Source organism: Sesamum indicum, linkage group LG4 (assembly GCF_026168435.1).
Source record: "Sesamum indicum cultivar Baizhima isolate 11 linkage group LG4, ASM2616843v1, whole genome shotgun sequence".
In the NCBI taxonomy this organism is placed as follows: Eukaryota; Viridiplantae; Streptophyta; class Magnoliopsida; order Lamiales; family Pedaliaceae; genus Sesamum; species Sesamum indicum.
In genome coordinates, this window is record NC_142660.1 from 14287274 (window position 1) to 14303249 (window position 15976).

Here is a 15976-nt window from a genome sequence, read left to right on the forward strand (position 1 = left end):
ACGCACGACAACGTCATAAATATGACGCCAGCATCCCTTATTCCAAAAATAATACCCATCTTGTCCTTATTAACCACGTGATATTATACCTTACGCCAACCACTTGCTCCACTTGCTATTTTCCATGAACCTTCCTACAAATTCGTACACTATGTTTAACATAATTTTTTTTTAATTTAAATCGAATTTAATAATTTAATTAAATTTATTATAAAATAAATATAATATATTTATTATATAATTAATTATTATTTTAAATTATATAATAAATATATTGCATTTATTATGTGATTATATTCGATCAAATTCGGTTTAAATTTAAATTCATCAATCGGATATACATGATAATACTGAAAAATATAAATAAAAAAAATTATAATTTATTTCCTCAAAACCCATGTACCCACGGGTGCATGCACCTTTTATCTCTCTCTCTCTACCCTTTATATATACCCGACCTTCCTTTTTTCCCCAAAATTCAGATTTTGTACGTCTTTCTTTTGGTTTCCTCTTCAATCAGTTTAAATTTCTCTGTTTCCTAACAAAATTATCGAAATTCGTGAAACCCATCTGCGAATTGATCTTATACTTCATGTCCCGTTCAATTTTCGGTGAGTTGACGCCGGTGGGTTTGCCGCCGGTGTATCGCCGGAGCTCCAGCTTCAGTAGCCTGATTCCTTGCTTGACGGAAACCTGGGGCGACTTGCCGTTGAAAGTTGATGATTCTGAGGATATGGTCATCTATGGGGTGTTGCGCGACGCCGTTAACGACGGGTGGACGCCGTTTAACGACGTTAAAGCGGAGCCCAGGTTTGAGGACGAGCAGGACATGAGCTTGGCTGCCGTGAGGACGGAATTCGTGGGTGCTCCGCCGGTTTCAGTGGCGCCTGTGGTGGCGGGGCCTAAGGGGAGGCACTATAGAGGAGTGAGGCGACGGCCGTGGGGGAAGTTCGCGGCGGAGATAAGGGACCCGGCTAAAAACGGGGCGAGGGTGTGGCTTGGAACTTATGAAACGGCTGAGGAAGCGGCTTTGGCTTATGACAGAGCCGCTTATAAAATGCGTGGCTCGAAGGCTTTGCTAAACTTCCCGCACAAGATCGGGTTAAATGAGCCGGAGCCGGTGAGAGTGACGGCGAAGCGGAAATCGCCTGAGCCTTCTGCTTCGACGGCCTCGACTGTTACATCTGGCTCGGAAAGTGGCTCGCCGAAGAGGAGGAAAGAGGGAGGAGCGGCTGAGCAAGCCGAGCTGGAAGTGGAGAGCCAATCCAATGTGTGTCAAGTTGATCACCAAATGACACCATTGCCAGTTGGCGGACAGTTATTGGTGGTGTGAATGAGCTGGAACTGTGATAATGCCTGCTTGGTCGTATATGTATAGAAACAATGCGTGTGATCTGGTGTAACGTGTAAAATTATAAAATTTTGATGGGACTCCCAATTTCAACGGTCGAGATTGAATGGTACGCCGTAGTAGGAACGAAAATGAGATCATCGTTGACATAAAATAACGTTATGCTTTCAAATTCCACTGGTATGAATATAAATATATTTTCATATTATTTATTTATTTATTATAATATTAATTATATTATATACTTATCAATAATTTTTTATAATTAAAATAAAAAATATATAATTACAATCAATTCACTTGTACACAAATTTATAAATCATTTGATTTTTTTTATTATTTTTTAATAATATTATTTAAGATTAAAATTTTCCATTGACCTTTTAAAGTCATCAATCTCTTGATGAGATATTTGTCGGAGACGGTTGGTGTATTGATTTGTTAATTCTTACAAATCAAATTCTTGCAACAGAAGTGTGCTTCGTAGACTTTCGCTACGTTGAATTGTTAGTGTTTTTCTTTTTTTTGACCCGATTTATTTATCTCTAAGTTTAATGAATCTTTTACTCTTTTCTCACATAATATATAAGGTGTTTGTACGTGTTCATGAGTCGAATTTGAGTAGTTTAGAGTTAACTTTATTTGGATAATTATTATCTTTATTGTTCTACTTATAAATTATTATCTTTATATGCAAGGGTCACTACGTGCGTATAATAAATAATTTGACGCACTTTAAAATATATTATAGATTAAAATAAAATATATAAATAAATATATCAATTACAAAAAAAACAAAGAAAGAAAAGAAAATAAACTTAAGTGTGTTACTGACATAAAAAAAATATAAATACATAAAATTATAAAAAAATAAAATTATTATTTTATAGATAATTACAAATTATAAAAAATAAATTTATTATTTTATATAATATAAATCAAAATAAAAACTAACCCCCTACCCCACCCCCCACCTTTACCCTCGCCCCCTACCCTTGCCGCTGCCCCAGCCACGACAATGCCGACCCCAACAAACGACACCAATTACCGACTCTCCAATTTGGGCGATAACGTCTCCCTTTTCTTTGGGGGTGGGGGTGGGGGGGTTCAAGAGGGCCGAGGGGTAGGGGTATAACTTTTTTTTTGTTGAAAAATTTATATTGTATTAAATAGTTTGTTATAACTTATTATTATATACAAAATAATAATTCAAAATTTATTTTATACAATTGGACATTTCTTTTTATATAAGCGCGCATGAGCGAATGAAAGATAAACAAATATTTAGTAAATAAAAACTACAAATAAAAGAGTTCTAATATTGTCCATCTCAACAAATTTCGATCATATCTAAAATTTAGTTCCCGATGTCTATAATTGGAAAAATATAATTTAAAATTATTATTTATAATCCCTATATCTAGAATTTTTGTTTGTCCCTTTTTTATAAATAGTGCAACAAATGCAATTAAATCTTTGATCAACTGTGTGTTGTGTGTGGACCAAGTGTGCGGCCACCATGCGAATTCATCAGCAGAAATGCACCCAGTCACATACAACTGTGGTATTTAATAGATATACCTTCTAGAGATAATGAAATATTCCTGTAATTCCTTTTTTTGTTTTTTTGTTTTTTTTTTTTTTTTGACTTGAGCATCTTCCTCAGTTCAAACCATGAAATGTTCCTCCCATCTGCACTTTTACTTTTATTTTCAGGAATCATTTAATTTCAGTGGTTCTAGATGTCGCGCCTTACACAAATTATTTAAGAATTTGGGATAATTATATTCTCGTCTTCTGAAATTTGGTGTAATTACATTTAGATCTTCTGTGGTTTGGAAAATTATATCTAGCATTCCTGAAGTTTACTTCTGTCTAACGAATAAGTTCCCCCATTAGTCAAAATTCACCGAATTTAATTATATTAATAAAAAAATTCAAAAAACATCTATTTTTACTCTCGATTGACTTATTATAGGTCAAATGATTTTTTTTTATTTTCAAATTACTCTCATACGTCTTCATGTATTGATGCACATGAGAAGGTATATCTTCACCATTATAAAGGTAGTTTAGTTTGAAAAAAATTATTTGACTTGCAATATGTCAGTAATAAGTCAATGTGGGGGTAAGTATCAATTTTCATTCAGTTTTTCCATTAATATCAATAAATTCAATGAATTTTGACTAACAGAGGGACTGCTAGATGTAATTTTTCAAATCACAGGGGATTTATGTGTAATTACACCAAATTCAGAGGAGAGGAGTGTAATTATTCCTAATAATTTTTACAAATTTTTTGGGTACTATTTAATTAAACATTTATATGTTGTAATAATACTTAGAGTTAATTGCACTTAGACCCCTTTTAAAAATATAAAATTATATCTTCTCGCATAAAAATTTTGTCGAAATATCAAGTTTATAAATTTCCCTACGTATAAAATTATTTAAACACATGAGGAATACGGAACATAATATATAAAAATGATCTAAATTATATCGCTAAAATTAATGTAAAAAAGTGTACGAATCGGAATCCATTTAATAATTATGAATATGAGCATTGGATTATTGAGAGTAGAGACGTCATGACTATGAGTCGTGGACGACTATAACATATTTATTTATGAAGGCATAGAATTGATTCTATCAAGATATTAAAAGTCTTCAATGAAATTTGACAAATTCGTACTTAAGTCGATGATATTCATATGAGTTTTCAGTTGTATTTGACTTCTCAATTTTGATAAATATATCTTTATTGAATCATGATAAAAATAAAATTAATCATAATTACATGATGTTGATTTTTAATTTTAATATATATTATAATTGATTCTCTTACGATATGCATACTCTTTATTGTTTGAAAAATTATAAATACTCACTGAATTTAATGATCGTCTAATAAATATTCCCTACAATGGACTGTCATGAGGGAGTGTTTATTAGATAATTATTAATTTTAGGGAGATATTTGTAATTTTTTAAATAACGAGAAAATATTTGTAACTATGATAAAATTTAAAGAAACCCTTATTATGAAAAGTAATATTGGCCTAATTGCATATTGGATATTTATTTTTATTTAAAAGATCTAATTTTCGGATAAATTTAAGAATTAATTACACTTAGATCTCTTTAAAAATACAAATTATGTTGTCCCCCAAAAACTTTCAAAATTATGCTTATGTCCCCTCTAAACATTCCCCATTTAGAACTGACCCCTTCTGTTAGGGTTGAAAAATGCCGATGTTAATAAAATAATTACATAAACTTTCATTACCCCACATTCAACATTCTCCCTAATAATATTTTTATACTCGTAAGGGGTATGTAATATATATTTATAAAGTCAAAATGATATAATTATAATAAAATATTATTTCTATTGTAGCAATTGAATAAAATGTAGCCATTTATGAATGTAAAATCTAGTTATATTTTTGTACTTTTTTTACTTCTATATATGTGGTGATATATGCCATTTTTGCATTTATATCTTGAAGCACTAGATGAAGTACAAAATATTTTCAAAAAATAGACGCAATAATGATGTTAGATATAGGAGGTAAAAAAAATACCAAAAGATGACTAGTTTTTCCGTCCATCAACGATTATTTTCTATCAAATGGTTATGATTTGATAATAATATTTGTCACAATTAAACTCTTTTGACTTTACATATATATACATTTACAAGTATAAAAATATTAGAGATTACTATACTCCTCTTCTTTGAGATTTGGTGTAATTACACTTAAACTCTCTGTGATTTGAAAAATTACATCTAACACCACTGGGGTTTGCTTCTGTCTAACAAATATATCACTCCACCAGTCAAAATTCACCGAGATTAATTGTTGATATTAATAAAAAAGAAAAAATTATATTTATCCCCGATTAACTTATTATTAACTTATTGTAGGTCAAATAAATCTTTTTATGACCAAATTATCTTTATACGTCTTCACACGTTAATGCATGTGAGGAGGTATACCTTCACCGTTATAAGGGCAATTTAGTAAGAAAAAATTATTTGACCTATAATAAGTCAATCGATGATAAATATAAATTTCATTCAGTTTTTTTTTTTGTTAATATCAACAAGTTCAGTGAAATTTGAGTAATGGAGGGACTTATTTGTTAGACAAAAACAAACCTTAGGGGGTCTATGTATAACTACACAAAATTTTAAGAAAAGGGAGTGTAATTATCCCACAATATTACCAAGTGAACATTAAATGAAAGGTAAAATTAAAAATTTACGTAGTTTTTTTTTTTTTACTGACGTCATCATTTACCTAAAAATTATCAATGGAAAAACTCTGGAGGCTCCTAAACATATAGGGTAAATTTCATTTTACCATTCGAACTATATCTGTTTTTACACTTTGGCTTCTAAACTTTTTTTTCTGTCAACTTACTATATCAACTTTACGAAATTTGCACATTACCATATATGATCATTTTTTTAATTTTTTTTTTGTCGTAAAAACATCACATACTGTTCATATATGAAAAATATCATATTACATAATCCTAAAAATTACATATGCACTGCATGTGATTTTTTTTCTAGATAAAACACTTGGTGGAAAAATAGTTATAAATATTAAACTACAAAATTTCGTGAAGTTAAAATGATAAATCAACATTAAAAAAAAAATTAAATGTCAAAATATAAAAACGATCATAATTTAAATAACAAAATATAATTTATCCTAAACATATATTCGTACTGAAGATTGACTTTAAAAAGAAAATCGACCAAAAAATATCTTAGATAATTTGGGATTACATCACCATGAAAGCATTTCCAAGGGTTGGAAATGACTTTAATATAGTTTTCTACTCCATGGAAATTTGTGCATAAAAACATAGACTTGATGTAGAAAAAAGGTGCACTCTATGTGTGGAAGCACGCACTAAAAGAAGTGAATATTTTTCTACACCTTTTGCATTTGGGAAGGAAAGTTGTTTATTGACCTTCATAAGTCAATTGCCAAATTCCACTGCAACTGATGTACATGTCTTGTCATGTACCTATATGTAAAAAAATACAATTTATCCCCTTATAATATAAAAAATGAGGCAACGATACATTTTTTAGGTGGAGGTGGAGTCATACTTCTCAGGTGATTGGTCATGTAGACGTTCATGTCACTTTCTGCTAGAGTGGTTTTCTGCTATCTGGGCAAATACCCTTCTTAGCAGCCAAGGTGACGTTGGCCCCCCGGAGCCCTTGGCTCGCAAACCCTCTTGAGCTTTGTCTTCCTTAAGCCCAAGCTGCTGGAAGGCTCCTTGGGGACTTCTCTGAGCCTCTTACTCTATTGGTTAAGTATTTGGAATCGTACGTGGTCTACAAATTGGATTGTCTACTTAAGATCATATTACCATTCTTCAATATTTTAGCTGATATATTTATTTTTTTAATTTATGATCTAATTTCAAAAGTTTTTTTTATTTAAATATTTTTGCTCTATTTTTTTAATTCAAACTCTTTTATCCAACTTGTATATTCAAATAATTTTTTATATGAAAAGTTCAATAAGTTCATTAGATTCACAATAGTTATGTTTATATATCATTAACAAGTTATTATTTGAATAAATTGGCCAACGATAAATTATACCAATTAAAATGGTTATATTTTTCTAAATTAGAATAACAAATGATTTTATTTTTCTAAAAAAAGAAGTCTCATAAGGATAATACAGGAAATCGCTCATTGCAAGGACTAATTTGAAGTGGGTTAAAAAGATAGACTATTTTGAAGTTAAAATCAAAAGTCAGGAACTAAAATAAATTTTACCCTAAGCGAAAGTGAAGGATAAATATAATAGTATATTAGTGGTCAAAAGATGATGAGAATCGTTTAAAATAAATAAGTAATTATATCAATTCAAATATTTAAGGATATAAATGCGATTTTAAAATTTGACGTTGCAGTATCACAAACCGCCAATTGTGAGTAGAAGCAACTTTATTTTTATATTAATCTAGATAAATAGGCTATATTTCACGTTCTCTATTTTTTTAATCGATTAATTGATTTTAGGGACAATTATTTTCTTCTCTAAAAAAGAATTTCACATGATGAGCAGAAAATTTGCTAACGAAAACTAATTTAGTTGGCAAAATTAAGTTTCTATAACTATAAGATTATCGTTTCAAATCTAATTAATATAAAGTATTTATTTATTTTAATAGTAGTAGTTTTACTTCTTTCAATATTTTAATTTTTCCTCCCATTAGTAGAATATTTCATCCAATTTAATTCGACTGCATTAAAACTTAACTGTTAGGGAACATATTAAGATCTCTTTACGAGATAAGGAACTATTACGGTGCATTGAAGAGGTGAAGGACTAAAATAGAATAAAATTTAAAATACGATGTAATTATAACCGATCTAATTATTTTCAAAATTCTTCTGTGTTTGAGCCCATATGACTATTATAGTATGGGCCTATTTCTTGAATTGCAACCCAAGGCCTTTAAAAGCTTACCACAACTAACCATAGCCCATTTTACCACAAATCTAACAAATACATGAACCAGAGGATGCTTCCTTTATTTTTTGGGGTTGGACAGTGTCTGGTGAATTTGCTGCTTTGTTGGCAGGTTTTGAGATAATTAATGAAAGTTTTCTTCTTCTTCTTCCAAAAACAAAAATAGAATCAAGTATAAGATAAAATTGCTGTTGTCACCTGTTAAGTCAAATAAGGTTAAGATGCAATCTCAGTGACATTGGAAGGTATTTATATAATTTGTTACTTGAAAAATGAGAGCTTATTAGACGAATGTTTTGTAATCCAATCCAAGTGAGTTGGGTTTCCGCACGATCAAAATACCACCTTAGCAGAAGATATTGTTATTAAGCATCAATCAGGCCTATTATCGGACCTTAGGAATTTGTCTTCAGTTGCGCTGAATTAAAGGAAATGTCAATAAAATTAGATGTCTCGTCCTATCCTGCTTAATAAATAAGGCGTAAGTACATTATGTATGTACATTTGAATAAGAAAAAATCATCGCATGACCAGTATACTATATTTGATTATCCTCATTTTCAGATTTTTTTTTTTTTTTGAGTATTAATAAGATAGATTTTTCATTTACCAATGAATTGGATCCGTGCTGATTCAACCAATAATGAGATTCTTGGCCTAAAAAAGGTTCTGTGACATGGACGCTTACCCAACTCCATCGGTTGGCCCACCTAATAAATATAATTTTTGATTAAATGTGGATATATAATTCAGTTCCAACTTGTAAACCAAACTGGATCAAGTCGAATCAACATAACCCGACCCGGGCCCCGAACCCGTCTTCGACAATCCAAAGTTGCTTGGCAGGCATAGGCCACCTCCAAATACGACCAAAACAGACGTGTCCCCAAAGAAGCCCCTCTGCGCTGCATGCAACCTTTGCATGCTATTCTCTGCAACACGTGACCCCCCACCCACCCCACGTACCCCCCCCCTTCCCCCCCTCTATTTATTTCTCCTTTCTCCGCCCACTCTTCCACTTCATCAAGAACTTCACCTCAAAGTTTGCTCCGTTCTTGACAGAAATGGCTGAGCATTATGGTCAACAACAGCAGACCAGGGCGCCTCACCTGCAGCTGCAGCCGCGCGCCCAGCGGGTAGTGAAGGCGGCCACCGCCGTGACAGCCGGAGGCTCGCTTCTCGTCCTCTCTGGCCTCACTTTAGCCGGGACTGTTATTGCGCTCACCATCGCCACTCCGCTGCTTGTGATCTTTAGCCCCGTTCTGGTGCCGGCGGTCATAACCATTTTCTTGCTGGGTGCGGGTTTTCTGGCATCCGGAGGCTTCGGCGTGGCGGCGCTGAGTGTGCTGTCGTGGATTTACAGATATCTGACGGGGAAACACCCGCCGGGGGCGGATCAGCTGGAATCGGCAAAGACGAAGCTGGCGAGCAAGGCGCGAGAGATGAAGGATAGGGCAGAGCAGTTCTCGCAGCAGCCTGTTGCGGGGTCTCAAACTTCTTGAGCTCTGTTTCTGTTGTATGAAAATCTTAAACTGTGTGGCCCTTCGCTAGTTGGTTTGATGTCTGGTTCAGAGTGCTGATTATTTGGCGACATTCGGAGGGCGTTGGAGATGATAAGCTTTCAATTTGTTTTTCGAAGTTAATATTTGTTCTTGATTTTGATGTCTTTGGTATATATGGTCTTTTAGTACATTATGTTATCAATAAACAAGTCATTTTCAAATGTTGTCTCTCAATTACAGAGCTGGAAGGGATCCAATCTTTATGGACATTGAATTTGTTGGGGGCTAAAATGCATGTTAGCTCCTGTGATATTGGAAATATTGGAAAAAGAGAAAAACAAAAAAGTATATGCTAAGAAAAATGAGCAATATACTCTTGGGTAATTTGTTTTACTTTTCAAAAATTATCTGCCAAATGTATTGCACCAAGATTCTCTATCCCAATGATGCAAGAATCTGAGGAACACTGTCATATGTTTATGGAGTTTGGATTAGAATTTTTCTATAATTTTTTACAAATGTTAACACAGAAGAAGACAATCGGAGAACAGAAGTAGCATACGCACAAACAACAAGGAGAGCTGAAACGTAAATCTGAAATCAGGATTTGGGTCGGCTTGTTTTGTTGATTACCATAGTCGGTGGGGGTGAAGTAGTTCTTGCAATACACTATATCACGTTTCCTTGAAATAAGAGTTTTCGACACATTAACAAAATCGATGCGTCTGTATCCAACCTGCAAATTCCTGACCCTCTCGGAACAGAGCTCTTTTCCGACATGGTTACTAAGCGACTTCCATGAAGACTGTCAATTTGGCCTTGGCGTTGTGCCTCAGGTCTGTCACAATTCAAGAGTCCTTTTGCAAGCGCGAGCAGCTATCGGTACGGTCAACTTACATCTAAGCATGCACTGTTGCCTGCTGCGTTCCAAATTAGTCTTCACGGAGCATCGCGGTTACCCTTGAAGAACAAGTCTCAGTTTTGGTCATCACAATTCACAGAAGAGTTCTGTGGAGGTGAGGCACAAAATTTGTGTTGCTGATGGCTTGTTCTCTTCAGATGGATTCTTTTCAAGAAAGTCTCTGCGCTTAGTTAATTCTTTTCTAAATGTTGTCATCTCGGAGATGGTAACACTTGCATCCCAAATCATTTACCAATAATCACCACAAGAACACACGCCATCTTTGAAATGATGATAGCGGTTCACATCTCTGATGGTGATTTCCCTCTCTTTAATTTTTGATATAAGCTTGATTGCAACATGGCAGTCCTCACAGACGCGGAGGTTTTTGGTTACTAGAATCTTGGTCCCCGGGGGAGTACTAATTAGTCCATAGGCAATAGCTAGCCTTTCACTGTGACTGCTCACCATTTTCATCTTGTCGTCGTTCTCCACATCATAGAAAACTGGTGAAGTATTTGGAATATACCCAGCTTCTCCAAGTAAATCTCCCAGTTCGCTTAACTCTGCATATATCTGACCAGACATAGGATGAGAAGTATCCGCAGATACAAATGCATGGATATTGCTTTTAACCTCAATCCAACTGCAAGCAATGCTTTTTCTGAGCTTCCGTTCAGTCATTAGATTTCTGAGCTTTGCAACTCCTTCCCATTTCCCAGCTTGGGCGTAGATATTGGATAAAATCACATAATTTCCAGCATCATCTGGTTGAAGCTCAATTAGTCTTTCCAGTGCAAGCTCGCCCAACTCCACGTTTCCGTGGATCTTGCATGAATTAAGCAAAGCACCCCAGACACCAGAATCCGGCATTACCTTCATGTTTGTTATTAGACGATAGGCCTCATCCAACCGGTTAAAATGGCCGAGGAGATCAACCATGCAGGTATAATGCTGAACAGTTGGTTCTATGCGATAATCGTTAATCATCAAGTCAAAGTACATCTGCCCTTTATCTAGCAGTCCTCCATGGTTACAAGCCGATAGAACCCCTACAAAAGTAATGTGATCAGGCTGAACATATTCAGCCATTTGAGTAAACAAATCAAGTGCTTCATAAGCATGACCATGCATCCCATAACCTGTAATCATTGCATTCCAAGAAACCAGCCTCTTTTCCATTAATTCCTCGAACAAGACCCTTGCAGCCCTCACATTGCCACTCTTAGCATACATATCCACAAGCCCAGTCTTAACCTTGTCGTTTAACTCAAATCCGAGTCTCCAGCTATACCCGTGAAGCTCTCGTCCTTGAATAACTGCCGCTGAATCAGCAGAAGCGGCTATAGTCGTCACTAAGGTAGCTTCAGTAGGCCTAAAATCCCCCAATACCATCTCGCTGCATAGTTTCAAACACTCTTCCGGGTGCCCATTTTGAGAATAAGCAGCAAGCATTGAATTCCACAACACTACATCTCTATTTACAATCTTATCGAACACCCGACGGGATTCAGTAACACTACCACACTTTGCATACATATCAATAAGCGCAGCACCCACAAATACATCCATCTCCCACCCTGTTTTCCTCAGTTCATCATGGATTTCCCTTCCCACATTGATCGCCGAAAGGCCCGAGCACGCTTTGAGCACAAACGGAAACGTGAAATTGTCAGGAACAAGCCCATGTCCAAGAAGTTGATAGTACAAAGAAATTGCAGCCTCGCACGGTCCGTTCCACGCATACCCACGGATCAAAATGTTCCAAAGGAAAATATTCGTGTTGGGAATTCTATCAAACAGATAATGGGCATATGTTAAAGTGCCACAAACGCTGTAAAGATTAATCAGTTTCGTAGCCAAATTAACGTTATTTAACACGATGCCACTAACCCATAACTGCGCATGGAGTTGCTTCCCAGGTTCTATGGCTTTTCGAGCTATACAAGATTTAAGTACAGAAGCGTAATACTTTGGGAAAATGGGACTCCTCGGTCTAAGTAGCATTTGAAAGAAATGTTTTCAGTACATCAACATTTCAAGTATAAATGTTTAGATATTGTAATTTGTATGTGTACAAAAGTATAGTTGTCAATAAAAAGAAAGAAGCCTTATTGTATATCAAGTTTACCCTAATGTTTTCCACTTTACCCTATATAAATTACAATAAGCTCCCTTTAGGTTTGTTTTAATTACAAATATCTTTTTGTTATTTGAAAAATTATAAATACTCCCTATAATAAGCTGTTACGAGGGGTTATTTATTAGAATATCTGTAATTGTAGGGGGTACTTGTAATTTTTCAAACAATAAATCAGTATGTAATTAGGGATAATTATACTCCTATCTCCTGAGGTTGGTTATAATCACACATAGACCTCTGTAGTTTGAAAACTTATATCCACTATACGAGATTTACTTCTATCTAACAAATAGATCCATCTGTTAGTTAAAATTCACTGAATTTTTTTACATTAAAAAAAATAGAATGAAAATCTATATTTACCTTCGGTTCACTTGTTATTGCCTAATTGTAGGTCAAACAATTTTTTTGTGAATAAACTACCCTTATAACGATGAAAATATATCTTATCACATATATTAACGTATAAAGATGTAAAATGATAATTTGGTCATAAAACGATTTATTTGGTCATAAAATGGATTGTTTACTAGATTTTATTTCACTTCGTATCATCTTAGACTAACTCGATATCGTGCATAAAAACAAGCTGACAGAAAATTAGAATTGTGGTTGGCTTCCAGGTGCTATAAATGCACTTTACACTATTGTTTGATATTGTGCTTTTCTCTCTACTTTCATTTGTTAAGAATGTCTGAAGAAAGTAGTGGCCATGTTAGTTTCTTCAACCTTCTTCTCTTCACTTTTATAAGAATTATATTTTAGATCCTTAATTCTAAATATATACAATTTGACCTTTTTATAAAGCTTTAATTTAGTCCCTTTCAGTTTTGATATATTCAAATTTTCATTTTTAGTTTTTTTAATAATTAAGTTTAAAATTTCTCAATAATTCTAATTAATCTCTCAATTATATACAAAAATCTATGAATATCACACAAACAGATTCTGGTAGATGCCTAAGTGTGGGAGGAAGTGTTCCCATTGGGGGCACAATGGCCATAACTCAAGGGCGTGCAACAAAGGGCAACCGGATCCAAGGTGTTTGGCATGTAGATCAATGTTTTGGCCGTGCGGCGATTCCAGCATCAGAAAGAGCAAGAGTTTGGGAAATTTGTAGGCATGCAACACTTAGAATGCGCAGGACGAGGGTTGCAGGTACTTGTCCTATGGATTGGTTAATCAGTCCTCCAAATCGCACTAGAGAAAGTGAAGTATTAATTTGATTCAATACAAAATTTTTCATGATTATTACTTTGTTTCTTTGTTTGTTTTGATTCTTATTTGTGTTTTAAGGTGACACGGAGGATGTTTGATTTTTTCATATGTGAAAAGATTTGTTTCTTTTAGTGGCTTGTAAATAAATAAAAAAAAAACACTTTTTTTGATCTTTTAGCAAAATAGTTGATAAACACTTAAGCTAAACTACTATATCTAAACATTCTTTCAATACCCAATGCTTATAGAGTTTTGAAACTTCAAACTTGTCAATAAGATAGTTAGGGTAAGTTGATCCATTCTCTCAAATCATATAATATGGGCTTTATCAACTTTTACAGAAAATTTTTCAATTCACTTAACATATTCGTATTGCGTATAAAATTTTAAGTATATCACTTGTCCTTAGAAAAAAATCAACCACTTTATCATTAATTCAAATTTTCAACTACATCAACTACCACAATATCATTTTCAGTTACCAAATTATCGAAAACTGCAATCGCTCCCCTCCCCCGCTAGTATATATGTGTTTGTGAATGTACTAATAAAATGCACAATCGTTGCACGTGAGTTGTAATTTTTATTTTTTGAATACTTTTTCTTAAAAATATTTATGTATGACAATAAGGTAAGGAACAAATAAGTAAAAGATGTTAATGAGAAAATTTTGATTAAAAATATTGATCCCGAACTTTATTATTAAAATTTAACTCCTACTCAATATTTATACATTTGGCTCCTCAAATGAATGGTAAAAGATTAATCTTAGTAGTGTAGTAAGAATCCCTTCAAAACTCTTTTAAAAATGTTTGTAAATATTACAAAAGCTTCTATACTTATATATAGAAATTTAAAAAAATGTATCTCAACTTTTATATTTGTCTACAATCTTAATCCACAAACTTCAATACTTCTATAAAATAATCTATTCTTTTTAATATTCTTTAATTCATGATGTATTTAGTATTTTCTGTGCTAATATGCTTTTATTATTAACCTCTATTACTACGAAGCCGTCTTCAAAACACGTAATTTGTTAATTATTTATATATGTACATCTCTCTTGATTTTTTTCTAAAGAAATAAAAAAATAAATAAATATGCTATCCCTTTAAGAAGATTAAAACCCAAAAACACAGATGAATATACATAGTGTAAGAGAGAGAAATGACATTCAGGTATAAAATTAATTCTTAATGATAGTACGTAGAATCATAAGTTCAATTGTTGTCGGAATTTGTGTGACTTTTATCCTATATTTAACTCGCTTCGTTTAGAAAAATTACATTGATATTTACCATACTTTCAATCAAAAAGATAATACTATTAAGGATTATAATACATAAAAAGAAAAAAAAACACTTTGGTTTATTGTCTACCCCAAAATGGACATAATAATAAGGCTTAATTGCATTTTTGGTCTTATAACTTAGGCCGTTTAGCGTTTTCATCATTTAGTTTTATAGGGAGTATTTTGGTTCTACATTTTTTTAAGTTTTGCAATTTCAACCTTTTTTTCTTCAGAGTTCACCCTTCTAACTGGGTGAAGGTGAACTTCAACAAAAAAAAAAAAAAGAACTAAAATGTTTAGACCGTGATTATAATAATAAAAATTCAAGAATGCATACTTATAAGATTAAACACAAATTATCTATATATAATAAAACTGCATCAATGTAGCGATTTTAATAATATACCTTTAAAGTTCAACTTACATAATTTAAGTTATTTTTATCAGTATAATTATTTTTAATTAATATATTGTAAAATAAAAATCTAGTACAAAATTAAATAATATGGCTTATCTCGGCCAAGTAAACCAACTATCATATTTTTTATTTATCTTGAATTCATCGTGAGCTTTTTCAAATTTATTGAAAATTTTTCGATTTCCTTAACACTTATTCTTATTACAGATAAGACCCTAATTAATTATATAACTTATCCCCTAGAAGAATCAATCAGTTCATCACTCGTCAGCAACCGCAATACCACCTCCGGCCATTACCTAACTATAACACAAAAACTGGAATCAACCATCAAAAAATTTAGAAAAGCATTAGCTGTAAATTCTCGATCCTCAGGATCCATAAATGCAATAATAAATAGTTATAATGTCAGTCCAATTGTCTGCACCTTACGATATATTGTTCGATATTGCTCATTTTCATTATTTCCATCTAGCTATCTGCACACACTAAGTTATATTGTTTAAAATTATTCATTTTATTATCTTCATACATCCACCTGTATCATATATCGTTCAAATAATCTAACGTAAATTCCCATGCACCCAAAATTTAGGAATATACTCCAATATATGGTAAAAATCTTTTTAAC

The 15976-nt window shown here is 33.0% G+C and overlaps 3 protein-coding genes across 4 annotated transcripts; 2 read left to right on the forward strand and 1 right to left on the reverse strand.

Moving 5' to 3' along the window:
• Window positions 1–459: 459 nt before the first annotated feature.
• On the forward strand, window positions 460–1451 carry LOC105160657 (ethylene-responsive transcription factor 2-like). The gene has a single exon (XM_011078135.3). It carries the CDS (start codon window positions 593–595, stop codon window positions 1331–1333), a length of 741 nt encoding a protein of 246 aa, XP_011076437.3. The 5' UTR covers window positions 460–592; the 3' UTR covers window positions 1334–1451.
• A 7417-nt stretch (window positions 1452–8868) lies between these two features.
• Window positions 8869–9592, forward strand: LOC105160745 (oleosin L). The gene has a single exon (XM_011078224.2). It carries the CDS (start codon window positions 8934–8936, stop codon window positions 9369–9371), a length of 438 nt encoding a protein of 145 aa, XP_011076526.2. The 5' UTR covers window positions 8869–8933; the 3' UTR covers window positions 9372–9592.
• A 253-nt stretch (window positions 9593–9845) lies between these two features.
• Window positions 9846–12370, reverse strand: LOC105160658 (pentatricopeptide repeat-containing protein At2g27610-like). Of its 2 annotated transcripts, XM_011078137.3 has the most exons (2): window positions 12166–12328; window positions 9846–12064 (listed from the first exon to the last, which is right to left on the reverse strand). In XM_011078137.3, exons 1-2 carry the CDS (start codon window positions 12177–12179, stop codon window positions 10522–10524), a joined length of 1557 nt encoding a protein of 518 aa, XP_011076439.1. In that variant the 5' UTR covers window positions 12180–12328; the 3' UTR covers window positions 9846–10521. The 2 variants fall into 2 exon arrangements, with proteins under 2 accessions (XP_011076439.1, XP_088735988.1); XM_088879862.1 differs by having other exon boundaries at window positions 9846–12370.
• Window positions 12371–15976: the final 3606 nt, after the last annotated feature.